The following is a 26,955-nucleotide window of genomic DNA, read 5'->3' on the forward strand; positions in this document are numbered from 1 at the left end:
CGTATTACTGTTATTACAAAACCACTCCTGCATACAATATATATATAACTGGCAATAAAATGGCACATAATGTTTATACAAAATAAAACAACCTTAAATCATACAACTGTGATTTTTGCTCCAGAAAACAAACACAATATTTCAGCAAAATAATATAAGCAGAAAAATAACTTGTCATTCATGGATTGCAGAGGGTACTATAAAGAATCTTGAGCAGATGGTACATAAGCTTTTCTTTTTTGTTGTTTCTGATTTTTTTTTTTCATTTATTATCGACCATTTTTTATTTGGTGAGAAGAGATATGCAATATTATATTTAAAAATGTAATTGTTTTAAGAGAAACAACTCATATTACATCTGCTTGGTGGAAAAAAAAAAGATTCTTTAAAGCTAAAAAAAGCAGTTTAAAAAAAAAAAAGAAAAAGAAGAAGAAAAGTTCAGTGTTCCATTTAGTCATTTCCACCACACAACTTGAGTAGTATTTTCCGGTAGTCTCCTGAAGTATCACCCTGGAAACAAACCCAGAAAAAGAAAAGTTGAGAGCTTGTTCTCTGCTTTCTTCTTTTGGGTGTCGGGGTTGGGAGGGAATGAAAGAGAGGAAGATAAGGTCTAAGCATCTTAAATGCTAAGCTAACAACTAAAAGAGATAAAACCTGGGCTGAGATAAGAGTTTAACTCTTATAAAAAGAAGATACACGGTAAGATCTGTTCTTTCAATAACTGGAATGGAAAGTGTCCACAGGAGAATGTATTCCTTCAACAAACTGAAATTGGTATACAGGGTCAACTGCCTATTCTGGAAAAAATCAACAGAAATCTTTTATTGAAAAGCTGTCTTCAGCAACAGGTACAGGAAATATAGTAATAAAGAATAAACATAGGAATAAAGAATAAATATAGGAATAAAGATTTTTAAAAGTCATTTTCCTTGGACTCAACATAGATACTTTTTCAAGGGGCAGCAAATGAAAGTTCACACTTTATTATGTTCAAACACTTAAAGTGATGCTCTGGCTTCAAAAGATCCGCCTCCCAAGACAGAGAACATCTCTTTCATTGTTGTGGGCAGTGAGGCAGTGAAAGCCACTATGAACGTACCTGCAACTATGCACTGAAAAGAAGACTTCATGAACAGTGTCATCATCACAAAAGGCTCTGCTAGCTGAATTTTGCCTGGTGCTCTTAAGACTAAAAAACATTTCCTGGGAACTGCTCAATAACTACCCTTCGTTGATAAGGCTTGCAAATCCTTGCCAATCCACAGGACAGTTTCAGCTAGTGTATCTATCCATGAAAACTTTTTTCAAGATCAGAATTATTAGGAACAAAGAGATGTCTCAAATATCAGAATAAATCCTGTACAGACATATAGCACAGTCTGCAAAACATAGAATATTACTGTTTATACATGTGGTGAAGGAACTGCTATGCACTTAGGAACAAAGAGAAAAGAACTAAGAAGTTACTTTTCAAGGATGTTTTTAACTCTGTTTTTACAGAGTAAAGGTAGGATTTACATGTATGCCCCACACTTACTGAAAACGTGTTTTGAATAAGTTCAGTCCAATACGTGTAAATGTGTTCCTATTTCTGAACTGTACAATTACTTAAAATTGGTTATTGCTAATAACGTCAGATCAGAAGAGGAAAAAATGCAGACATACAGCTTTTCCACCAGTGTCTCACCGTTACTTAATTACACCTTGGTGGTTTCAGAGCATATAAACACTGTAAAAGAGCATCTTCACTACAGAGTTAGACTTGGAAAAAGCTTCTGCTAGTTGATCCTTTGTGGCTCATGACCAGGAAGACCACATAGTTACCGGCAAAATAGCCGAATCAATACTTTTTGGTGCACATGATACCTTTCACCATCTCTCCATGTTTCCTCCCAAAGACCTAGTTGAATCTCCTCCGTGTCAACAACAGGAGAAATATACATGGACTTAACAGATTTGGCACCTTCACTACATGGTGAATGAAAGTGGCACCACTCACTTTCCTCCATCTCTAAGTTTTCCCATTAGTCAGGCATTCTCTTGACTTGCTGCAGCTGCATTTACAGCAGTAATAGGGCAGATCATCTGCTAAAGAATCCTAGTGATGTTTATTTTCCAACTCTTGCACTTTCAAGGAAAATAAGAGGCAATCTCTCAAAAGCATATTAGAAGCTTTAAACTTTTGCAGCACACACATGAGGTAAAGCAACATTATTACTTATTTGGAAGACTAAGTTGTTTCTACAACATTATTACTTATTTGGAAGACTAAGTTGTTTCTACAAGGTCATACATGGAGATTGGGACAGAGACCAGACTAACACCCAGGTCTCTGAAACCTCTCTGGACTAATTTTCCCTTCTTTCCCGTTTGTTGGCTTCCTTCCCATCTCTGGCCCACACAAAACCAAGTGCTGTCTGCTCCATGGCACTTCAGACTTCACTCCCCTAATAAATGGTGGTGTCACCGTCCCCTGGGGGTGTTTAAGGAGAGGCTGGACACGGTGCTTAGGGACATGATTTAGTGGGTGATATTGGTGGTAGGGAGATGGTTGGACCAGATGGATCCTGAAGGTCTTTTCCAACCTTAATGATTCTGTGAAATGCAGCAAACCAAACGCAGCTACACTTGGTGGAGTTAATAGCTATTGAGTGTAAGAATCCATGTTCTACTACCAGAAAGGATGCCATATCAGGAGGAAAAAAAAAAAAAAAAAGAAAAAAGTCTTACAGTAATATCTGTGTAGAGGGATTTGCCATACATCCGCTTGTATTCTGCACGTATGTCCAGCAGGTCAACCTCACTGCGTGACACCATGATTCGAATCAGAGTTCTGTCTTTTGTTCCTGCTCCCTGAAACAAACAAAACAACAACATAATACATTAATAATATGTGGAACTGTGGATAATACAGCACTAGTCAAAAACAAAAAAATCATCACCTCACAAAAGGCCAACCCATTATTAGCATAACCCCACTGACTTCAATAAGCTTGAAGAGAATTTGGCCTATCATGCTTTAATAAATTGAATTTACTGGCAGGACACTAACAGTCATTTTTATGCACAAAAAAAAAAAGGGGGCGAGGGTTGGGAGGGTCAAAGGGACACAAAGCCAAGAACGTTTGGTGGGTTTAATGACCTATGTTTTCATTTCAGCTAGCCCTCCCTACTGAAAAATAGCAATTTCAGCAAGTCTTAAGCATATTCTTAATCATTTTACTAATGGAAAAATTTATTTGTTTGATGTATGGTTACATACATCTTTGGTAACTGGATCAAATAAGGTAGGCATTTTCAGACTTTTATAATACTGACTGCATCTTGTTAGTCTTCTCCTAACTGAAAACAATTAGTATCTTCTGCTTATTCATAATGGTTTTGCTTTTTATTATTATTATCCTTTCCAAGGTGGCTAAAGGATATATTCCAATGAGCTGTACTAGCATTTTAAAACACATGCTGTAAATTTATTTATCTTATCACAGACACCTACCTTCATAGCATTCCTCAACCTCTCTGCAAAAAAAGCTGGTGTGTTCTTGAGGCACTTAACTGCAAAAAGAAACAACCACAGAAGTCACATACTCCTACTCAATCAATGCTCATGGTCATTTTTCAAGCTTAGTCACATGCTTTAAATTTTACATAAACATACACTTGCAGCTTCCACCCCTTCAGTTAGTCACCACAATGATTTTTAATCCAAACACTAGCTGCAACAATGAGAACCTGCAACTCTTCATGGTTCAAAGCAAACTTTTCAGTCACTAGCATCTATCTGGTGTGAAGCAGCCATAGCTTTTACATTTACATTTTACATTTTTACTTTAGAAACAAACAAACAAACAAACAAACAAAAAAAATGAAAAAAAAAAACCACACTTCTACATCTAGTGACCAGACTCCTGCTTCTGAAAGGAACACAGAGAATGGACAGAAGGCATAAAGAAGAACACACTTAAGGGCCCTTAGCTTTTTCTTAAATTAAGTAATTCTAGGACACACATCTGCAAGGGGTAACAAATTCAAATCCCGTCCTAAGCTGGGATGGAATGCCTGAACACAAGAAGCCATCTACAATAGGAACCTCACCCTTTATTCAAAGTCAGTTACATGTTTCTTTAGCCACAAAGTTCACCAGGATTCTTGAAAAATTCTTGACATGTGTATTGACTAATGACTATTTTTTTCCATTTAATTAGCACAGTTCATTAGGAATCTTTTAAGATCAAAATCCAAATCAAATTACTGTTATATTAGCCAGTGTAATATGAGAATCCTTCATCACACATGAGAATTAAAATCTATATATTGATCCTATGTTGGGTACAAGTAAACAATCATGCAAACAATCTGTGGCAAACTACACAGAAAACAAATCACACCTGACTTATATTATACAGCACAAAAAGGTATCAAAGCAAGATAGAATAAAAGCACTAGACCTAAATAGGTATATTTCACAGCAACACACATTCTATACAGGCAAAAGAACTTTTCTGAGTAGGAAAATGTATAAGTGAGAGAGAGAGAGAAGTTCAATGCACAATTGTCAATGGTATGTACAATATATTTCGAAACAAATGACAGATGAAATGCATGTTTCTTGATCACTATTAAAACACAGCTGGCACTTTAAGATGTTTTAATATGTTATTGTAAATTACCAGTTGTACAATCCAGAAAGCTTTAAAGAAAGCAAAATTAAATATTTTCAATTAGAAAACCTTTCTTTTTCCATAAAATAATGTTCACAGAACAAATGATGCTATATATATACACACGTGTGTATATACATTCACATATAAATAAAATCAAAATTTATTCAATAGTTATTTAGTGCATATTAAAGACAATTCTTCCTCCAAAGGCTATTGACTTCTTTTAAAGTTACAGACCCAATTCTGAATCTATATCCACATGAAAGATCTGTCACGTGCCTGCAAAGATCCTTGAAGTCAAAAGACTTCCAAATTCCGACAGTACAATTTCCTCATTGAGGTCATGTTCTACAAACATGGGGCACTGTTTCTTTTCTCTAAGCCTGTTTTTCTAACATTAATACTTCCTGAGGTGACAAATTCTGAACCCTGGAACAGGTCTGCAAATTTACCACACTAATAGATCTGGATCCAGTATAGGTCATTATTGGGTCATTATAAGGGGCAGCTTTGCCAAGTAGGGGAAGAAAAATGCTTATATAATTCACACATGCACCAGACAGGAGTGCAAAAAATGACCTTCTAAAAATTGATTCCCATTTTGAAAGATTATGTTATAAATGTTCCATGAAAAAAATCCACAACTTTGTTTCAGATGAGCAAAATGCTCTCTCCTATCTTATTCCCAGTGATATAAAATAGTATTTTCCTATTTATTTCAATAGGATCAGAGTAAGGTGTTCTTTTATTTATTTATGGCTTTTCATCTAGGTACATCACTTTTCTTGACACTACCATATTTGAAACAAAAGAGAACACTTTTAAAGAAGCAGCACTAGATATCACAGTAAATTCAAAATAATACACAGAAAAAGAAATGGAGATGCAAAGAAGTAATCTTGTCCATGAGGGAGAGACAAGACAAAAGCAAATGCATGATTTTGTCTAGTATAGACCACCATAAATACAACTACTGCAGAAAGACTCAAGGGCTTGTTCCACCCCCATGGAAACCAATGACTACTTTCCAAAGGATAAAAGTAGACTTGAGGTAGGAGTCTTTGCTCTTCAGAAACACTGGAGGTACTTCTGAACAAAGTATTAATAAAGCTTCAATGAGAAGAAAGGGGGGAAAAACAACCCCTTCAGAATCAAATATAAATTTTCTTTCTAAGAAAACCAGGAAGAGGTATCTAATTAAACATTAATGAATGCATTTTTATTTATTTCCAAAGCTGTTCAAAATATGCCATTCTCGTTGTCTCAGTGGTTGCTATAGATTTTCATCACTTCATAAAACAATGCCAAGTACAGTTAATAATTCTCTCTCCCCACTTTAACATTCAAAATTTAACATGCAAAATTTAAATTCAACGGCTGCCTGAAGCAAAAGCCTCATCTATCTTTTTGAGGTGATTTAATTGGCCTGCTTTACCAACTACAGCCAAGGTCAGAGAAACCTCAACATAAAAAGCAGAAAACTGGAATTATTACAAAGAACAACCACCTTAGCTGGAGTCACAGATGGAACCATCAAAGCCAGTCTTGGTGTAATACCAGAAACAGACTTGCTAAGACATCACATACCTACTGCCAGCATGCCCTTTTCCAGATCTCCAGACATTTCACTACATATGCTTTTTTCAATGTCCCGGTTACACATCCTCTGGTACTCGCTGAAAACTGTTAAGATAAGATTTCAGAAATCAGTGTCACAAAAGAGATGGCACTGGTGCATGCTGAATGGCTTGGTTTTAATCACGCTTCTCAACTTGGTATTAAAGTACACTCACAAAGTTTTAAAGTTTCAAAAATTAATACTACATCGTTAACCATTTTGTTCCATTTACACATCTTAATGCTCCTTCTAGGTTGTCTCGTTATATCCTTGTTGAAGAGCTACACCAAAGAAGTGCCATAAGGGAAACAGTAGGAATTCTTCTAGGAAAGCTTAGGTGTTCAATAAAATAAAGGAGGAAACATTCAGCCATTCTCATCACTCCCCACATACATGCACCTTTCCCCTCTATGTAAGTACCTCAGTTTGAAACAAATTCCAAATGCTATGTGGTTACTGAAACATTTCCACACCACTACAGACTAAGCTAACACCTTATCACTAGCAAGCAAGATGGGAAAGGAAGGGATACAAATGCCTTGCATACACACAAGCATGTAAAATTGAACCAATTCTAATTTCTCAGTCCTTTTATCAGAGAAATATTTGAATGAATATGATCTCTACCAGCTCTGATATTTAAGAAAGATGATCATAACATACAGCTCTTGTGCACCCTTTTCTTCAGCGGAATTCATCCTGCTTTCCATTGAGGTGTCATTACCCTCATTTTACAGATGAGGAAAAATGGCCACATAGCAGTGTTGTACATTTTTTTTATCATTACACACAACAGAATCAAGTTGATATTTATGTAGAGGTCTGGGCACCATTACCTGCTCTGAGGTGGGCCCTGCTTCTTGCACACAGAATGGCATTGAATTTGGATTCATCAGTTCCTAGACGGTTCTCTCCAGCTGCATATAACTCCTAAACACAAGAGAATTCATGTTTCATTAATTAGAAAAGCATTTAAGCTGAAAAGCTGAGTTAAAAATCAGTTCGCTTACAAGCTCTCCTACCTTTAATACTTATTTTTTAGTTTAAGTACTGCTGAAAAACAGGAGCACAAAATAAAAAGCAACTAGTTTCAATTTTCCTACAACACACTATGAGCCTTACTCGCAGACATTCTAGCTTACTGATGCATAAGTGCTTAAATGCAAGAGCTCTGGATTACTAAAGGAAAAAAAACTTATTTAGGAAGTAGCTGAAAACAATTCTTCCTAGTAGGACTCATGTATAGCTTCTTCTCTGTACCCCTAGACTTGTGCTGGGACACTCATATCTCTGTTGGCATACTATGTTGAAAGCTTATTGCAATACTATTCAGATGACAGTCGTGTCCTGAAATGATCCAGGATTTTCTCTCTCTGCTCTGTGGTGAAACAAAACACAATGAAAAAGTAACAAGGGCAAGAGTTACTAGGTCCAAGTGCCTTATTTGCTGCAAAAATCCAGAGCTCCTTAATAAATGCAGCAGCTAATGCAGGTGTTGGACACATTAAATTTTCCTCCACACACACAATTAACACAAATCTCTTTGGAACATTCCCTTAATAAGCAACACAATGGAGTCACCCAACATGTAAAAACAAAGAGATTAAAAACAAAACAAAACAAAACACAACAGAACGAAATAACAGCCAAAAACTATGGCCTCTGTTCCCTAGAGTTTCCATCTTTGTAATGGGGCTCCATAGCTGTAATGCTCTGTCAGGCCCTTTCATAACCCTTCCGTCCACTGAAACATGAGCAGTACTGCAGCAAAAGTCACACAGTGTCCAAAACTAAAACTAAGTAGAAACGACACAGTCACATTTCAGAGTACTGAGTTATTCAGTTGACTATACTAATAAAGATGAAAAATTTCTTACTGACCTGCACGTCTTTCTGGACAAGAGACATGTCAACAGCTGTACTTTCATCTCTGTTTCCCTGAAAGAATTCAGACACAAAAATTGAAAGATACAAAAGTTTTGCTGGAGGGCTTTTTTTATTTTTATTTACAAACAAACAGAAAACCAGCCACTACAAACACACACACACAAAGCTTCCAAGTTCCCAAGAGACCTGCATGGGAGGACATGTACAAGTACCTGAGAAAGTGAAATTAAAAGTCTCTGGAAGTGTCCAGATGTGTCGCTTTTTATTGCTTCCTCCAGAGTTTTCTTAAACTCTGTAAGAGAGCCATAATCACGAATTATCATACACCCCTCCTCATTTCCCAAATTTATATCATCAGTGATTAAGACAGAAAATGAAGACAATTTGATGGGACTGTAACAAATCTAACCTGCTTTGTAGACCCTGTTGAGTTCTTGAATATGCTCATTACTGCGAGAAGCTAAGATTTCAATGAGACAATTTTCATCTGTGCCAACGCCCTAAAAACAAAGCACAAAGAGAAAACACTCGTCTTACTTCTATAACCTTATGTGAAAGACATGGAAAAAAACGTAATTCAGAATAGCACCTTGATAAAGGTGAATTCAAAGCATGTAGGTTAAATGGTGCATATAGTATGTTTCCAAGATACAGATATGTATTTAAGATACAAATTGAAGGGATAATTAAAATGCGTATGAAGGCAATAGTTCATTTTAAAATGTCATCTTTTACACTGTATTTCAGGCATTTTACAAATCAATTGTATCTACCATTGAAGAGTGATCTGATAATTCTAATAGATAACTTCCACTAATAGATAGCAACAGCTGCAGTTACAATACAGCTAATATTTCATCCTCCTATCTACTCTAAAATTTAAATGAAAGAACATGTAAATATATGCAATGACTCAACAATAAAAATATTTATTCCACCTTGATTGAAATGCTGTCTGGAAATACAGATGTTTGACATTTTTATTTTAAAACTTAAATATTAATAAAATAGTTTTATTGCTTTAAAGAGAAACAATATACAATACTTCCTTAATATTTTTAGAAGTGATTAACATGTGCTAAGAAAATATACTTTACAGGTGGAGAAAACAAAACAACAAAAAGAAGGTACACCCTGCTCCAAATCTTTATTAGCCTAGTTTTTAATAGCTGTTTTTGAGCAGTGAGTGTAAAGGCACTGGAAATTCTAAATTAAGCTGGCTTAGAAAAGAGTTGCTTCAGTGGCTTGCTGACCATGCAATAAATGAACTGCAAAGCCTGTCAGAAATTACTTTCTGACTTTTTTTCTATTTACTAATGCTTTTGTTATAACACAAACCTATTAAATGGTCTTCACCTTTATTGCAGGTTATTTATTTAAATAACCTGTGAAAATATGAATTCTCTATTTTACTATTATACAACTCTAAGAAATAGGGTAAAGAGTGGGCTGAACATCTGAATGGAGAGGACATAATGTAAGGTCAAGCTTTTAAATGACTACCAAAAATTGCATCAGCTCAAATATTCCTTTTATTTTACGGATTAGATCTTAGAGATATCTCCTACACAAACCTTTATAGCTTCCTTGATTTCATAAGCATCAAACATGACAGGTGTCTTCATCATTGCTAAGATTGTCCTCTCAAAGTTACCTGATAACTCGGACTTGAGATCCTTGATCAAATCCTAATGAGAATTAAAAAGAAGGGAAAAGAATTGACAAATATAAGCACCAGAACTGTGACGTTTAAGTAGAATTCTGTATGGTTAAGCATCAATAACTTATTTCCAAAGTAAAGCTACTCCACTTAACATTAAAATCAGCAAATACTCACATATATCAAATAACTAACATCAAAATAAATAGATTGTGCAGACCAAAAGGGTGAAAGTATTCACTTAACAGAGAAACTGTTTTATATATTTCATCTGAAATGCTGCATGCAAATCAAGAGCAGGCAAACAGGCTATGGACTTGTGAACTATCTTCCCCGTAAGCAACCTCCAACCTTCTTTCCAAACACTACTGACTTCTTTCTGATAAAGTCATATAGTCCTTATTTCTTCTTCTTCTTTTTTTTTTTTTTTTCTGATGTATTTACCTTTCCATAAGCTGTTTTGAAGGACAGGATGATCTGCTGCCGTTGCTTGTTTGAACGACTTCCAAGACAATCTATAATCGCTTGCTCATCAGTTCCTGCATGTGCACAGACACCAGAGAATAAGCATGCACGTCACGTGAGAATTCAGCTTTTTATTTCCATTTCATTCTACCTCTGTCAAGCTCAACTGAAGGACATACATGTCTCTAACTCACCTACTACATCTCTTCTTGTATATAATCACAGAACTTCAAATTCTGCTCAAGCCCAATCACAAACGCAGTGAGAATACAAAAAATAAATAAATAAACCGCCAAACCACAAACTACTAAATATCAAATTCATGAAGTTCTTTATGTCCAAATTCACTTCCAATAATTCTGAATAACTGAGGACATCCATGTTTGAACTAGCCCACTCAATACATATATTAGCAATGGCAAAAGACAGTCTTGAATCAAAGCTACAATTCTATTTAAATTAAATTGTAAATCCACAGACTGCTCACCAAATCCCTTCATGGCCTTCCTCAACACTTCGGCGTCCCTCAGAGGGTCAAATCCTGGTGCATCAGTGATTGTGCCTCGGTTTCCATACTAAAACCATAAAAGTTAAACTGCGTATTAGTATTACCAGTAAAAGACCTTACATTGCTATTTAGGAAAAAAAAAATACTACCATTTTATTTTTTGTTAGAAAAACAAGACAGCAAATTCAACAGAACCTCAGCAATTTGTTTCTATACCTACATGATGATAGAATATAAAGTCCAAAGGGTTTGATGATATTAAATTTCCCGTCCAATTAATTACGGTTTAATGAAACTCCATATACACCTACATATAATTAAGTTAAGAAAAAACAAAATTAATGAAATTTGAAGTAATGCCAAATCTTTCTACTCTGATAGTGTAGTAGAACATTTATTTGAAATCATATATGCCTATATTGCTTGCATCTCCCTGTTCAATCAAACTTCTTCTCATGACATTTTCAGTTCTACGTGTTCTCTCACATACATAAAGAAAACATAGAAAAACGCATAGAGTCACATTTTAAAACAAAAGCTCTGAATGTTCTTACTGCTCCAGGAGAGACTGTAGGGCCTGAAGGTCCTGGAAAAGAGGGCATTGATGGATTCACGGTTTGGCCTGGTGGGTAACTTGGCATGGGCTGCTGCCCTGGGTAAGTTGCTGGTTGTTGTCCCGGATAGCCCACAGGCTGCTGACCAGGAGGTGGTGTGGGCTGACCCGGCACAGGGCCGCCTGGATATCCTGGGTAAGATGGCATTCCTGATGGTGGGTTTCCTCCAGGTGGAGGATACATCCCGTAAGAGGGTTGCTGTCCTGATGGAGGTTGTCCAAAGCCACCTGGAGGGACTGGTGGAAAAGCCCCAGGTGCTGGAGGATACATGCCTTGTGGTACATTTGTCCCTCCAAAAGTCCCTGCCATATTGGATGCCTGCAATTACAGTAAATAAAGCAAGAGACAAGAGGCATACAAACAATTGAGTATTAATGACATGCTTAGCACGATAAATCTCCCTCCTCCACCCCCAAACAGATACACGGTTCTGGATCTGCAAAGGAACTTTGCAATAATCAGGTTTTAGTGGCAAGCACAAAGGAAAAAACTGCATTCAGTTGACTCTTGTCTCTTTAACCGTAAGCTGCCCTACATCAAGAAGCAAAATCAACATCTACATAACCTACCCACTGCATCTAGCATTACATTCCACTCATTCAGGAAAGCACAAATAGCTAGACACGTCTTATTACAAAAAACTTACGCACATTAATCCCAGAAAGACAAAACTATGCTTATTTCTTCTCTGTCCATGGCTGCCTTACATTACCACATCATCATTTGCGTGCAGAGATCCACTGTGAGCATCCCCTGGGTATTTCATGTGGGAGATGCATGCATTAGTAGCTTAAAACTAGCAGGAGTTCCTGAATTGCATTAGGAAACACATCTGCAGGAACTGCCACGTAGAGATCCATACAATATCCACACGCAATATCACCTTTTCACATGACACACTGACCATCTTCTACAGAAGATCGAGAAGGATTGACATTTGATGACTGCAGTGTTCTCAGAACCTAGTAGCTGTGGATATTGTTATGTGCACCCTAAATAGTATCTCATTTTGACTGCTGATTTCATTTAATCACTGCCTCAGAAATGCATCTATGATGCAAATGTCTTTGTATAGTGTGCCTTCTTTATGTAGTATAACAGATTTCTGAAGATTAAATTGTCAGAAGTGTCACTCACTTCTACCCTATGCCAAAAAAAAAGTCATACTGGAAATGTCTACATTTTCTTCAGTCAATATAAAAGGTTTTTACTGCTGATCTGTTAAGTGTTATTGTTTTTAAGAGATCCTAAAATATACATACATATGTATGTAATGTATTTATATTATATACAGCTGATGCTCCATTTTTTTCAGGAATGAATCACTTACCTCAACTGCAGAGCCATGTTCCTTAATCAACTGGCCAAAACTCCGGTAATAAGCAAAAGCAGAACTGTGTTTGTCAATGTGAATATACTAACAATGGACAGTCAGTGTTAATCATATGTTCCCCTATACCTCCGCATAGCAAAAGCAAAGTTTTATTACATATACGTCCATGTCTTTGGAAGTTAGGCTCTAAAGCCAACAGTAGCTAGTGGTCTGCCTTCCTGAAATAAGGAACAGCTTGTGGCAACCATTTTCTTCAACAGATGATATTGAATGCTCAGCACTTAAACAGACTAGACAAAGTCAGAGAACTCAGAATAAACCTGTAAATAAACCTGTAATAAACTACTTGTCTGCAAGGCCAGAACCACATCTTTGCAATTAAGGAAGTCAAGGTAAGATATATTTAAATGAAAGCAAACTCACCATTCCAGCCATGTAGTTTGGATTGAATTGATTGGCATAGCCAGCCACATTTTCCAGACCAATTGGAGGTGGATTGGAAGGTGGATTGGAAGGTGGATAGGCAGCACCACCCCAAGGACTGCCACCTGAAATCAAACACAGCCACACTGAAATAAAAATCTACACCTTTTAATACTTATTTCTTACTACTTATATTTCTATTGTAATGTATATTTAACACTTGAAGTTTGGGCGAAGGAAAATCAACTGAAGAGCTACATGCTAACAGTACAGCTATGATATAAAGAGAAGCCTCACAGATACTTCTAACCACAATAGTTACCATTTAATCTACACATTCCTCTTTAAAACAATGTATTTGGAGGCTAACAATCAGGAGGCAATACTGTAAACACCATATTCTGATTACAACGTAGCTTCTCAAACCACGAATTGTCTGGATATTCCAATAGGAAGATATTAATTCTTCAGCTGTTAATTTGAGAGGTGTCTACAGAGCACGACACAGCACATTCACAGCAACCTGAGTAACAAAACTACTTGGCTGCACACAGCAGCACAGCCGTGTCAGCACAGCAGTCACCCCAAGTCAAAATATTTTGCAGAGGAATAGGCTAGTTTGGTGATTTTCAGTCAGTACACTGCCTTCCTTTCTTGCGTAAGGTTGCATAACTCTACATTTCACCATTTACATGTGATGACAACATATAGCTCCCCCACATAACAACTAGTAGTTACATATTTAATCTGTTTTGTATTAGTATAATCAATATCGTTTTCAACAGTTCTGTCCTTTCCATATACAACAAATTGTCTGCCTAAGAACAGCGAATTGGGATATTGTCATAACTCAAGTCATAAATTTTTGTGGGATACAGTCTTAAATTGTGCAACTCGTTTCTCCTGTTACTCGTTTTTCTCACCAGCTGTGGGACCATGTACTGACATGACCCAGTACTGACAGGACACTGTTCCTTAACACTTATTGGTTTGGGTCAAAACGATGACCATCTACCAGTTTTACCTGCTTTGTGTGAGATGAATTAAAATGGGCCTTATATAAGCACTCATGTAAATCAGAATCACCAGCCAAGATAAAAACAACAACCACCACCAAAACAAAACAAGAGGACTTAGTGAGAAAGCACAAAAAGCTGAAGTGGGCCAGGAAAATCCTTCAGTCTTCTTCTTCATTTATTCCACCTTTCCACTCTTGATAGGGCCATCATCATCACTTAACGGTGACTTTATCCGAACAACTTACCTGGGGCTGGTGGGGGATATCCCGGTGCTCCTGGGGGATATCCTGGGGCTGCTGGGGGATAGCCCGAGTAACTCATTGCAAAGATCTGAAAGATATATGATACAGTTATTTTCTGTAATGCTTCACTAACTACAACGTATAAAATTAACAGGCAACGTGTTAGCAGCAGCCAGTCAGCAATCTTTAGATATAAACTGTGCAAGTTAGAGGCTTTTCTGGCAAAACCTCTTCCCATTTCCTTTTGTTGGGCCAATAAATACATTCAGATATCTAACCAGCTGTACAGTCACTCATCAGACTATTTCTCTCATTAGTTTCAGTTAATAAGAGAAACTTATTAACTCGCCTTGTCTATTGTATTAAGGATGCATCACTTGAAAATGCTTACTTCATTGCACTGTTGAACAAGTCAACAAGCTTGCAACCTATACAGAACAACTTTATTATTCAAGAGTAGAAAAATCAGCTGACAAACAAGTGACATCTTCAAATGAATCATTTTATGAAAAGTGGCAGAAGGCACTTAAACATGGATGTCTGCAGAAGTGCAAGGTCAAAGTAAGAAGCAGAAAGGATACACTTGATGCTTTATGGCAGTGCTGTAAGCATGAAAGGTTTACTGAAGGGATAAGATCACTAAAACTAATTGGATCTCTCGGAGTTGATACTGCCTCTGTCAGCATAGAAATGTACCAAGTCATTACTGTCCAAAAAGAGAAGTGAAGTGTCAAAAAGGAAGAATACCTACATAAAAAAATAAAGTGAGATACCAGAGTACAGAAATTCTTATAATTAACACAGCAATTATCAGGATGAATGCTAAAAGTAACTCAAGGAGCTTGGTTTCAGATCAAGAAAAGCATCCGTTGAGTCTTTAGCATTTTCAAGGTTATTTCAGTGACAATTCCCAGTCTATTTTTAAACTGCTGTGCAAATACTATCCCTTTCTTTTCTTTCCTCTCCTCTCTTTCCTCTACAGCACGCCCTTTTGTATACGGCCTATTTTGCTGTGTTTTGGATTTCATCTGTGGAATATTATTTATTTATTTATTTATTGACTGTTTTTGTGGGATTGTTTTCTTTTTGCATAATCATGTTGACTTTTCGACTTGCATAGCTCTTTTTCCATAGCAGCAGTGGAATGAAAAAGCACTTCCCTTTTAAATTCTATTTTTAAAAACAGAAATGTGTTTAGGAAATCTTCACTTTATTTAGAAAAACGTTTTGACTTCATGCTGACTGTATTCATTTAGATTTAAAGAGAGAGAAGTTGACTAACAGAAATTACAATAAACAGAACTGCCTACAAGTTACAACTGTCCTACCTCTACTTCGGTGCATAAAGCATCTAACAGACTCAATAAATACAAAGACATATTTCTTAGCAATAAACAAACAAACAAACAAACAAACAACAACAAAAAAACACCCTTTAACAGTAAAACTAGAAAGGATGTCTGTATCTGGAAAAAAGATTTCCATGCATGCAAATCTAAGCACTGCCCCTTCCATTCATCCCATCTCTTCATTCTTCTTTCCCCACAGAAACAGCAGCGAGAGGTGGGGCTCAGCCAGGGCATGGCCATTACCCCACCAGCACCTTTGGTCCTTTTCCTCTTAGTGCTGTAACACATTAACAATTCCCCCAGCTTCACACACGGGCAGGCCGAGCAGGATGTGCAGCTGGCAAACCTGCTTATGTTTTACAGCATCAGGCTATTTAGATCAGTGAACTGTCAATCACAAATGCCCACAGTTAAACCCCAAGAAAGGTCCAGGGAAGTCAAAGGCACCTGCAAACCCCATGGGCTAACTCTGCATGTTCACTTGGAAGAATGGGTTGGAGATTAGGCAACATTACATTGTTCATAACCGGTATCTAAAAGGAAAAGGCTCATGGAATGTTTTATATTTTAGCCAAATGCTTCAAAATCTTCCGTATAACAAGATAAGTATTTTTCTCATATTCTCTTCAGCACTGGTTTCCAGTATGATCTCCTGCTGCACTGGGCAGTCTGGTAGGTGAGCAGTGAGGTGAGCAAGGGCTGAGAGGAGAGGGGCTGCCTACAGCAGAGGAAGGTGGCTGCTGCTCTTTATTACAGCTCTTACTCCTGGCAAGGGATGCAACAGAGGTGGCTGCTCTGGTTGCTGATTGCAGTCTTTGACAGCCACAGCGTGGGCCACAGACACAACCACACCACGACACGCTGCTCTCCTTGCCCTCCTCATCACTCAGCCGAGAGCTACCAGGGCTCTACAGGATGGATGCAAGAGCCCCAGCCCATGTCCTCTTCTAGCCCTGCAGGGACCCAGGAGCTGGAAGCTCCCCACAGCCACAGAAAGCTCCACACACCCTTTCTTCCAGGTACCCCTTCCTCATTTTCTCACTCCTCTCTCCCAGCTGCTGTTGCACAGCAGCCTTTTTCTTTTTCATCCACCTGCTCTCCCAGAGGCCCACCCAACGTCGCTCTGGCCAGCAGCAGATCCCTTTGGAGCATCTGGAGCTGGCTCTGATCTGACATGGGGCAGCTGTTGGGCTCTGCTCACTGCCACCTCTGCAGCCCCCCTGCTACCAAAACCTTGCCACATAAACCCAGTACAAAGAGACAGCCCAGGCTGTGCAAACTCTGGAGATCTGGAAGGATGGGAACATGCAGAGAAGCATCTGCCCAGCTCTGTACCTTCCAAGTGTTAAATATCTGTGAATGACCTATGCAGAGAACCAATTTGTAACTCGAAGATCAGACTTGGAAAATTCAGGATTTAATGTGGGACATTTCCTTCAAAGATTTAAGTATACCTTAAATAAATTGCTTCTGGCTTATATCACCTGACATAACTGCACCTGGAGCTAGGTCTGTTTTCCTGATTGTGTCATATGCACATGAGAAGGTCTGTCCTAAGAGAGGCCTCAGGATCGGTTTTCCAAAGGACACCAGACAGCTGAGGTTAGCTCGAACCAGACACTAAGAGGAATACCATGACAGATACCACAGTGGGCCAATCTACTTGCTAACACCAATAGAGTTTCCAATTCTACGCTGACTCCAGTAGAAGCTGGCAAACTACACAGCCAAAAACCACTCGGAGAGGCAACCAAGCTCCACACTGGCAGACAAGTTGATGACTTCCTCCAAGGCAGATTGGTGTTCCTCACCAGTTTCATCACAGAACTGAAATGTGAATCACAATGAATTAATCCTTAATTGGTCACTGCCACATTTCTAGGTAGCTGCTGCTGCTACAAAAAGAATGAAATAATGAAATACAACCTTATCCGTTTCACACTGCATTCTTCTCTACTTGCAAGGACTTGTATGTTACGGAACTATGTTGTCAAAAGGCATAAAAAAAATAATCCCAGCTCTATGCGTTCAGCTACATGATGGGTAGTCAAAGGCAACCATTGGTTGAGACTTTGTCTGAGGCCAGGAAGAGAAGCCATCTCTCTGCCTTTTGTCCCCAGATCCATCAACCTTCAATCGCTCTAGGAAAGAAAACACCTTGAAGAGTTTCAAGCAGTACGTCCCCAACTTCAAGTCTTTCTGCAAGGTCTTCGCTTAGGCTCTTGCAGCATCACCTTGTTACTCCCTATGGTTACTGTGTGGCACACACCCTTGTACAGAAGACAGAGCTGAAAGGGAGCACCACCCAGATCACTGTGCTTCCTGACAGCCAGGATGAAGCACATACAGGTATGGCTAAACCTCTTCCCCTACATATATTGAGATACGGTAGTTAAGTTCATTTGTTAAATTGCTGCCATAGTAACAGCCTCCAGACCGTGTTTTTCATTAATCATTCCCTAGGAACAGCACGTTGCTTCACCTTCACCACCTGATTTACACACACCTCAACCAGGGATGGCCTCAGGAGCATGGAGCCCTGTCACAGGAGGACACAGCAAGAGACAGAGCAACAGGGGAGAACGTGCCACATGCGGGCCTTGCCTGCAGAAGATGGGAGCTACAAGAGGTTTAAATTCTAACCCCACACAGGGAACAAACACAGTTCAAACTGGTTGGCAAGACTGCAAGGAAGCTTCATCAGTCAAAGCTGCTGGGTTTCCTGCCCTTTTCTGTGGTAAAATCTCACCTAAGCTGAATAATGGTTAAGAATTGGCACAGCAAAGACATGTGTTTAATAGCAAAGGGCACAGAGGGCATTATTTTCAAATTTCTCAATAGCAGCTGATCTTAAAAACTCAAAAACCAACAGAAAGCAGAACTGTTTACTTTGTTTTCCTTAATAATAATCTTCCAATGCAGGCTGTAACTACCTGCTAATTTATCCTAGGAAAAATATCCAGGCTTCAAAGCATTCTTAAGAATAAGAATGAATGCTTCGTTACAGAAAGCAAAACAGAATTGTCATCTGTTGGCAATGTTCTTTCAATTACCTTTTTTTGCAGTGATTAAAGTGTAATTTATATTGTAAGCACAACCATGGTGCTAAAATAAAGAAAATAAAAAGGACAATTACTACTAAGTCGATCAAAAAAGCCAACCTATAGCTAAGTCATATCTCTAATGCTTATTAGTTACAAAGAGTGTATTTTTGATGTTCAAATTATTAGAGCACTTATTTATTTTTAGTTTTATAGATAATTGTGCTGTTTATCCGATTGCTTTTTTGCCTTTTTATTTCAAGTGTAAACATAGCAATGATAGTACACTGAAACAAACAGCAAGATGCTTTTTCAATACAGCTTTACATATAAATTTAAGACAAAGGCTTTTTTTTTTTTTTTGGTGGTGGAGGGTGGGGAGGAATGGGACAGGAGTTGTTTGTCTTAGAAGGATTTTTGCTTGCTTTTAATCCCATGTGGGCGATTCTGTTCAGATTAGAAAAAAAATAATAAAAGAGCCTTTTAGCAGTAAAGCTGAAGTTGAGAAAGCCAACCTCATTAGCACTCGGAAAAAAAAATGTTACTATACATGAAAAAGGTCTCTTTGCTTCTTTTGAATGCTATATTTATCCAAGTCTTTTCACAGGAAATTTTTTCCATATGGGTTTGATTCCAGGCAAACTAGATCCACAAACACACCAACTGCTCGCATTCAAGAGCTTCCATGATCACCACCTCTTCTGTACGTCATCACGTCTCTGCTGGCCATTTCTCTAACTTAGCAAATATTTACCCCTCTAAGTTAACTTCCCTGACCACTCCCACAACCGTGCTTCCTTTTCATCTTCTGAGCCCACCTTCTCAACTTTTATGCTGCTACATCCATGGCATCTTCCTAGAACTGTCAGTGAAGTGGGACACCTGCCTGCTGACAATAAAGCAGTGACACAGGACAGAGAAAAGAGGATTCAGAAGTCCACCCTGTAATACAAATACTGCGTGGGAGGATACAGGAACAGCAAGTTCTGTGTTTACTCAGCCATAAAAGAAGCAGTGCACAAGAGGGAAAAAAGAGTACAAAACCAACCCACAAACAGAAAAAGGAGCACCTTGAAGAAAACATAGAACAAATACTGTTACAATCATCTCCTCGCTCCCGGTGTTCATCCTTAAAGTAACACCTACAAACTCTAAAGATCTTAGGTTGTACTGCTGCAGTGGATACTGCTATCTCACCTCATGGTGCAAGACAACTGCTCAGGCTCCGGAGTATTTTCCTGCTTGTTTTGCAAAGGAAGGGGGGAACAGAGCTTTTTCTAAGACACTGTAATCTGTAATACATTTTCCAAAATAATTTTTAAAACAAGTTCCTGTAAGCCACAGCACAGCAGAAAAGGCCTACAAATGGATTTCTGTAACTTATTTAGTGGCTGTTGTTCAGTCTCCAACAATGCCAAGTTCCAATAATTTGAGGGCAAAAACTGTGAAAATATCATGGCCTATATTTGTTCTAAATAACTTGCTTAATTACAACTGTTTCCCAGGGAACACCAAGTAAAGGTGAACCCTTGGCCTTTTCCTTTTCCAGGTTAATTACCAGGATGTAGTACAAAAGGCTGCCTAAAGCTATAATTTACAGGACTCCTCTGTGCAAACCTGCTCAGAACCTGATCCTGGACCATGAAATCAACAGAATTGGACACCTTACAGTATGCTGTGGATTTTCATCACAGGTCATCTAGGGCATCCACCACTATGCTTTTGTAAAACAAGGACAAGTCACAGTCAGCATCACATTAGCTACCTGCCATTGCCTTATTGCAGTCTAAGCAAGATTTATCTTGGACTTGCTTACCCGCTGCAGCACAGCAGTTGTTCTCTCCTACACCAGCTCTAATGTTCTTCATCCATCCTGTCAGATAAAGAGCCCTGCAACATGGCTTTCTCTGAACTCTTCTGCACGTGACTCCCTGACTAGCTTTTCACTCATTTCCAATCTGTTTAAAGAAACTGGTAACAGCATTGGTTTGCCTTCCAAAAAGGTTTAATGTAGTTGAGCTCATCTCAGCCAAAACTCTAGAAACCTCTTACACAGAACATACAACCCATACTTCGTCTTTATGAACCTTTTCCAGTTTTCACCCAAAATGCATATTTAAGGAGTACTAACACATCATCCATTCCCTGCAAAAATACATTACTTTAAAAAATAAACCAACACCCACAACTCTAAATTGATGGCAAAATGTAAAATGAACTCCAAAAAGGTGTCTTTTTAAAACTATAAATATGAACTGTTTGCTAGTATTACAAGTCAGGAGCACTGCTGTTTGTGATTGTTTATCTATTTCAATAGCATTACTATAAATAGCACTGTAAAGACACTTCCTTTCATGAAAAACTACCTTTTTTGATCTGCTGCAGCAAACAGAGTGGGAAAAAAAAAAAAAACAACAGAGAAGGCAGCACTGACAAGCATTGGTCAAAAAAGGGTAGAGCAGAAGATAGATGCTACGTCCAACAAAGCAAATCTGAATGGAAAGAGAGACCCATAAGCCACAGCAAAGCTGTACAAACATTAATTAAGAACATTCATGTGACTGATGATTTCCAGTTATTAGTTATGTGTAAGAAGCACGAAGCACATCATTACAGCCTTACACTACCAGGAGATTCTGACGTGACTGTCACCAATTCTAGACAAAAGTGCAAATATATGCACTGCAACTAAACCTCTTGCAATGAGAAGTTAAAATGTAAAACCACTGCTCACAACTGAAATTACGTGTAAGATTAACCTGTTTCAAATATTTTGTACTGTTTAACACTACTTAAAGGGTCATCTAAACAGCACTAGAAATGCTTCTCCATGCAACAGGAAAGAATGAGAATATATGACCAAAATAAGGTTCTTCAAGACAGTGAAACAGTTGCATTGATGGTACCTGCACCAGTACAGATTTTCTATTTCACAGATCATAATTTAGGTAAGAAGGGATCTCTGAGTTCACACAGTCATAGAATCACAGAATGGTTGAGGTCCCCCAGGTACACTTCCTTAACAACTCCAGAGCCATATCCTGCACAAAGAGTCAAAATTTCAATGGGCAAGTAGTTCATACTCTAGCTGCTGGCACAACCAGGCCTGCCCACGATGTCAACGTAACACCTGCCTTCATCTTTGGGGTCCAAAGAACAGACAATGGGGGAAAGAGAAAAGGTAGCATACCTTGCATCGTCATGAAGGTCACACTTAAGTAGTTAAACACTTATTCCCCTAGCATGTTGTTTGACATTTTTCTAGGAAAATCATAAGCATCCCTGGGTTTTCTTACCAGTCTCTATATACATACTCAAGACAAAACCCAAAGAACTTGAGTTATTTCCAGATCAACTTCATTTTGGCCTCCCGCTCTGCCTCGAACCAAGCATTTCCTTTTGCAGCACTCTCTTCCAGTGTTTTCTTTGGAATATTTACAGTGCAGTCAGTCAAAACACGTGTGACAGTACAGATATCACAACACCATCCTCAAAACACAACAAAACAGGAATACCAAAATAGGATTACAACATGTTTGAAGAAATAACAGAATGAGGTTCTATTTCAAAGTCATAACCTGCCAGATAAGATAATTTCTTGCAAGAACAGTCATGCTATAAATAGTCTGAGTTATGTTCTCAACTGACTAATGCCTCAAGGATTTATACTCATCTATTTTAAGTTTTACCATGCAAGACAAACTTTTGCATCTTCAGTGAAAGCCAGAATAGGTAAATACTAATTATTCCATTTCACGAAGTACACTCTGCAGGAAAGCCATCAGAACTAAAGCAATAGCATAGTATTTAGTACACTAAAGCAGTTACCAGAAGAACAGTTAACTGTTCATCTCTTGCCACTGATGTGTAATTAGCTGCTGTGTGCAAGACCGAAGTGCACAGCCAGGAGCGGCCCTGCTATAAAAGCCTAGGGCTCCGTGCTCTTCAGAGACAACAGAAACAAAAGGAAGAACCAAGTTTTCCACTATGTCCTCTGACAACACTTCCTGCATTTTCATTGTCTAGGCTGCAAAGGAAGCCAAATAACAACACTGAGCTTTTAAAGGGACAGCTCCTCAAAGAAAAGCATGCTTATGAGACCTGCAAGGGACATTTGTTAAAAGCTGCACATGTGAGACCTGCACTGCATACCAAACGCCTGTGCTCTGCACCAGGCTGGTGGCCTTCGGACTCCCCCATCTCAAAAGCTGGAAACTACGAGTTTGCAAACATATCAACTTTTCCCTAAGGGCGACTGCTTTTATGCTTTCTAGACATTGAAGGGCATACACACAGAGGTGTCCAGAAACATTTGTTAAGTTATCACTCATCTCAGTCAGCAAGTGGGCACACGTGGTTTATTTCTGACCAGGAAGAACTACTGATTTTCAGCTGATCAGTTTCTCTGTACAGGAATTGACATATTCAAGAAAGAAACAACTTGATGTAAAAAAACAGAAACCTGGTATTTCACAACAGCCTTAAAAAGTAAATGCCTTATGGTAAAGGACTGACACACATTTCACACACATATAGGAGTTTCCTACACCAAGGACAAATGCTCCAGCATGGGTGCAGCACCCAGCCCATAGAGGACGAGCAGAGCCTCCTCCTGGGCTGGCTGGGGCTCTGGTGGCCACCGTGGGCTCTGCACAAAGCCAAGCTGGGTCTGGAAGCAGCACACAGATGTCACAGACAGCACAACCATTACATTTTTTTAAGGGCTCTTTATATGTAGCCTCCTCTTCAACAATTATGCTTTTAACCTTCCCTATAAGCAAATAAACCAGTGTCTTCTTCCTGAAACAACCAATGCATCAAGAAAAAGAGGAAGCAACATCTGGGCAGGCCTTCTTTCCATTTCTCGTGTATCTGTTCTTAGAAAGAGCAGTTGCTGCCCATCAGATAGTACCATGATCCTGCTCTGCGCAATGAACAGCTGGGCTGTGGGGTTCTGTGGGTTTTTGGCTTTGAGAACAAGCACACAAAGCCTATTCGGTCTGAGCTCCTTTGATCTGATGATTAGCACTGGTCCAGACTCAGCATCTGGGACAGCTGAGTAGTATGGACACAGTTCTGCATATCACACACAAAAAACAGCTGCTAAGCACAGTCAGGACTGGCTGCCTGGTCATCACACCCAGATAATATTTTTTCGAAAGATCCCAGCAAGCCTCCACTCTGACCCACAACTGACTCTGCGTCTGCCCCAACCTCACATCAAGATCTACCTTCACATCAAGGTTTTGTAGTGGGCTTCGATAAGATCTGGAACAAATGTGAAGCAACAACAGAAGTAATGCACTGCAAATATTTACTGCTGCTGTTTGGTTTGTTTATCTGTCATCTGCAGCAGGTATTGCATTATGTTCTTACCAGCTCAGGGAACTGCCTGAAGGAAGTTCAGCTTTTACACCACCGTGCAATGATGAGGATGAGGACAAAACATTCACCCATGCCCAAGTGGGCAAATTAAAATCACAATAGCAATATTTAAAGTTTACAGTTTAAAACTAAGTAAAACTGAAACAAACAAATGTAAAGCCCCCCAAAACAAACAAACAAGCAAAACTAAGCAAAACAACACCCACAGATCCATTCAAAGAGGAGGCCATGTAAAACATTTACCTATCTTCTGAAAAAAAAAAAAAAAAAAAAAGATAGTTAAACCTGGGTGTTTTACTTTAAGACTGTGGCTTAGAAAAATGATGAGCTCTTAAACACTGCTACCTTTTGGGGAAACTTTCTCCAACTCTCTGGAGGTTGTTACTCATTGTTACTCCAGGTTATTCAAGCCTGGCACCAAACACAGTTCTAGACTAAGGGGTCCCAGGCTGAGTTTCTGGCAGATCACTCTTCCTGGGGCTGAACAAATGGCAAAGACAGGTTAAGAAGCTGCTCCAAAGACAGCCCTCAGCTGCCCCCAAGCACTTTTGGGTCACCAAGTTCAGCACTGGATTGCGCCTCCTCCCCTTCTAAATTTGGGTATTTTAATATGCAAATACAATTGCTTTCAAGTAACTGGCAACAGCAATAGGAAAGGAACCACCTCTGTTTCAGCACACTGCAACAATTTAAGTTGCAAATTGGTGGAAGTGTCACTCACCCGAGCATAAACATGCAGCCTTCTGTGTTTTTTTTTGTTTTGTTTTGATTCTTAATATGCTTTTGCTGCTTCTGTAATGACAGAGCCTTGACAAAAAATAAATGAAATTTTCAGAAAAAAAGCACTGCTATTTCTGTAGTCACCATAAAAACACCTGCTCTTTTTGAGTGCATCTCTGCTTCAACTATAGCTTCCTTTCTTAACTCCTACAACATTACCACATCTCATCGGATCTTGGCTCTGAATAATGCAATAATATATAACAGACCCTCTACATGCTCTATCTTTTGAAACCTGCTAGAGCTCTAGGAAACAACATCCTGTAGGTTTCAAATCAGACAAAATCCTCGGCTTGCCATTTTGTAAGCCAATGAGCAGATGATTTATTCTGAATTATTTAATATTAGTCTTTAAAATGTTTTTTTCTTTTATATACTGCCTTGCCTATATAACTCTATATGATATCCCCATCCCATAATTTTTAATTTTTATTTGCATTGCACAGAATTTTCACTCTGATAATTCAGAAGTTCTAGAGACTATAAAAAACAAGCTCAAGAAGTGACATAGGGCACAAATTAGTGTGATGATTAGGATGGGAATCCTAAGTTCGGATTCACAGAGATATTTTGTCTCCTGATGTCATACCAAGGTCAGACAAGATAAACGCACGTAAATATCATTGTTGACATAGATACAAGATCATTAAGCCCTTCAAACCATGCTGAATCTGCGTAGGCCCTCTATTACATATTGCTTTTGTTTGTTTGTTTAAGTGCTTGGAGGCAGGGAAAAGTAGCAGAAGTAGCCACAAAAGCACTTTCAGGAAGGTGAGCACCCACAGAACTGCCACAGGGACCTGGGTAAGGCTGGGATAAACACCCAATGCAAATTATCTGGTGCATCAGTCAGAAGAGAGTGGTCCATGTGACTTTTAGAGCAGTTCCAAAGACAGGAAATTACAGCAATAGCTAAGCTGTGGCAGTTTGTGAACTCGAATTTCAACTAGCGCTGCATTTCTGGCGTTATCACATGTGCTCCAGCAGACCACGGACTCATCCTACGGCAAGTTATCATGTGCTGGTGAGGTGGGAGTGAGGTCGAGGAGTGAACCCCCCACCTCCCATAGCAACCGTCCTTTCAGATGGATGCAAGAAAAATCTCAGTAACCAGCTCCTTCATTTAAAACATTGAGCAGCGGCTGTTCCCCTGCTGTCAACCTGCTTGCTCCTTTCTTCTCCTTCACGTCAGCCAGCCTGTGTCAGCACGCCTGTCCTCATTCTTTCCTCAGCCGCTTCCAGCTCTCCTGCCACTCCCTCCTGCAGCAGATGTGCCCCTTAGCTGTTCCTCCTCCTCCGGAAAAGACTTCCAGGAACTCCCAGGAACCTGACTGAGGGGGAAAATACCCCACTATACAATGGTGTGCTACACTCCCTGCTGCCCAGCCTGCCTTTCTGCAGAAGGGGCTTGACAGTGCTCCAGACTTCTTCTTTTCTGAATATGGAGACGTTTCTGCTGTGGTTTTTTTTGGTCTGACCAACGATTAAGATCTAGCATGAGCTGAACAGTTCCGGTATTCAGACACTTGAAGGCCACGCAGTGTAACTAAAAGTAACGCACGTTGCAAGCAGCTCGCAGGAGGAGACGCTCGGCTAGGAAAGGGCGGCACGGCTCCCCCGGCAGTGCCATGTCGGCTTCTCCCCCACCGCACGCACCGAAACCAGAAGCTGACAACAAACCGACCCCGGCGCTACGCGGGGACCGGCGCCCCCCGGCAACCCGGCAGCGCTCCCCCAGCCCCGGGCGGGCTCGGGCCGTGCCGCCGGCCCCCCGCGGTGTCCCCCCGGCCCCCCGCCACCCCTCTGCCCCCGGCTCCTACCGCGGGTCCCGGAGCGGCTCGGGTCGCGCTGCGAGGCGGTGGCGGTGGCGCAGGGCAGCGGCTGCAGGCGGCGCCGGGCTCCGCCCGCCCGCCCCGCCTCGGGCCGGGCCGGGGGCGGGCAGCGGCCGCTTGGGGCCGGGCGCTACG

General features: G+C 39.5%; 1 protein-coding gene across 1 annotated transcript; it reads right to left on the bottom strand.

Moving 5' to 3' along the window:
• Positions 1-252: 252 nt before the first annotated feature.
• ANXA11 (annexin A11) lies at positions 253-26,955 on the bottom strand. The gene is made up of 15 exons (XM_068688516.1): positions 26,809-26,955; positions 14,437-14,521; positions 13,173-13,297; positions 11,357-11,734; positions 10,782-10,869; positions 10,274-10,368; positions 9,744-9,857; positions 8,579-8,669; positions 8,382-8,461; positions 8,164-8,220; positions 7,119-7,212; positions 6,252-6,347; positions 3,497-3,555; positions 2,731-2,853; positions 253-510 (listed from the first exon to the last, which is right to left on the bottom strand). Exons 2-15 carry the CDS (start codon positions 14,510-14,512, stop codon positions 451-453), a joined length of 1,536 nt encoding a protein of 511 aa, XP_068544617.1. The 5' UTR covers positions 14,513-14,521; positions 26,809-26,955; the 3' UTR covers positions 253-450.

Source organism: Anas acuta, chromosome 7 (assembly GCF_963932015.1).
Source record: "Anas acuta chromosome 7, bAnaAcu1.1, whole genome shotgun sequence".
NCBI lineage: Eukaryota > Metazoa > Chordata > Aves > Anseriformes > Anatidae > Anas > Anas acuta.

Bases quoted from the DNA above. Each gene is read 5' to 3' on its own strand.
- ANXA11 (XM_068688516.1), bottom strand. From the start codon at position 14,512: ATGAGTTACTCGGGCTATCCCCCAGCAGCCCCAGGATATCCCCCAGGA. The intron at 8,670-9,743 runs GTTTGTGTAGGA...CTTTGTTTTTAG, and splicing joins AAATCAAGGAAGCTATAAAG to GGCGTTGGCACAGATGAAAA. The intron at 3,556-6,251 runs GTATGTGATGTC...TTCTTTTTGCAG, and splicing joins AAAGGGCATGCTGGCAGTAG to TTAAGTGCCTCAAGAACACA.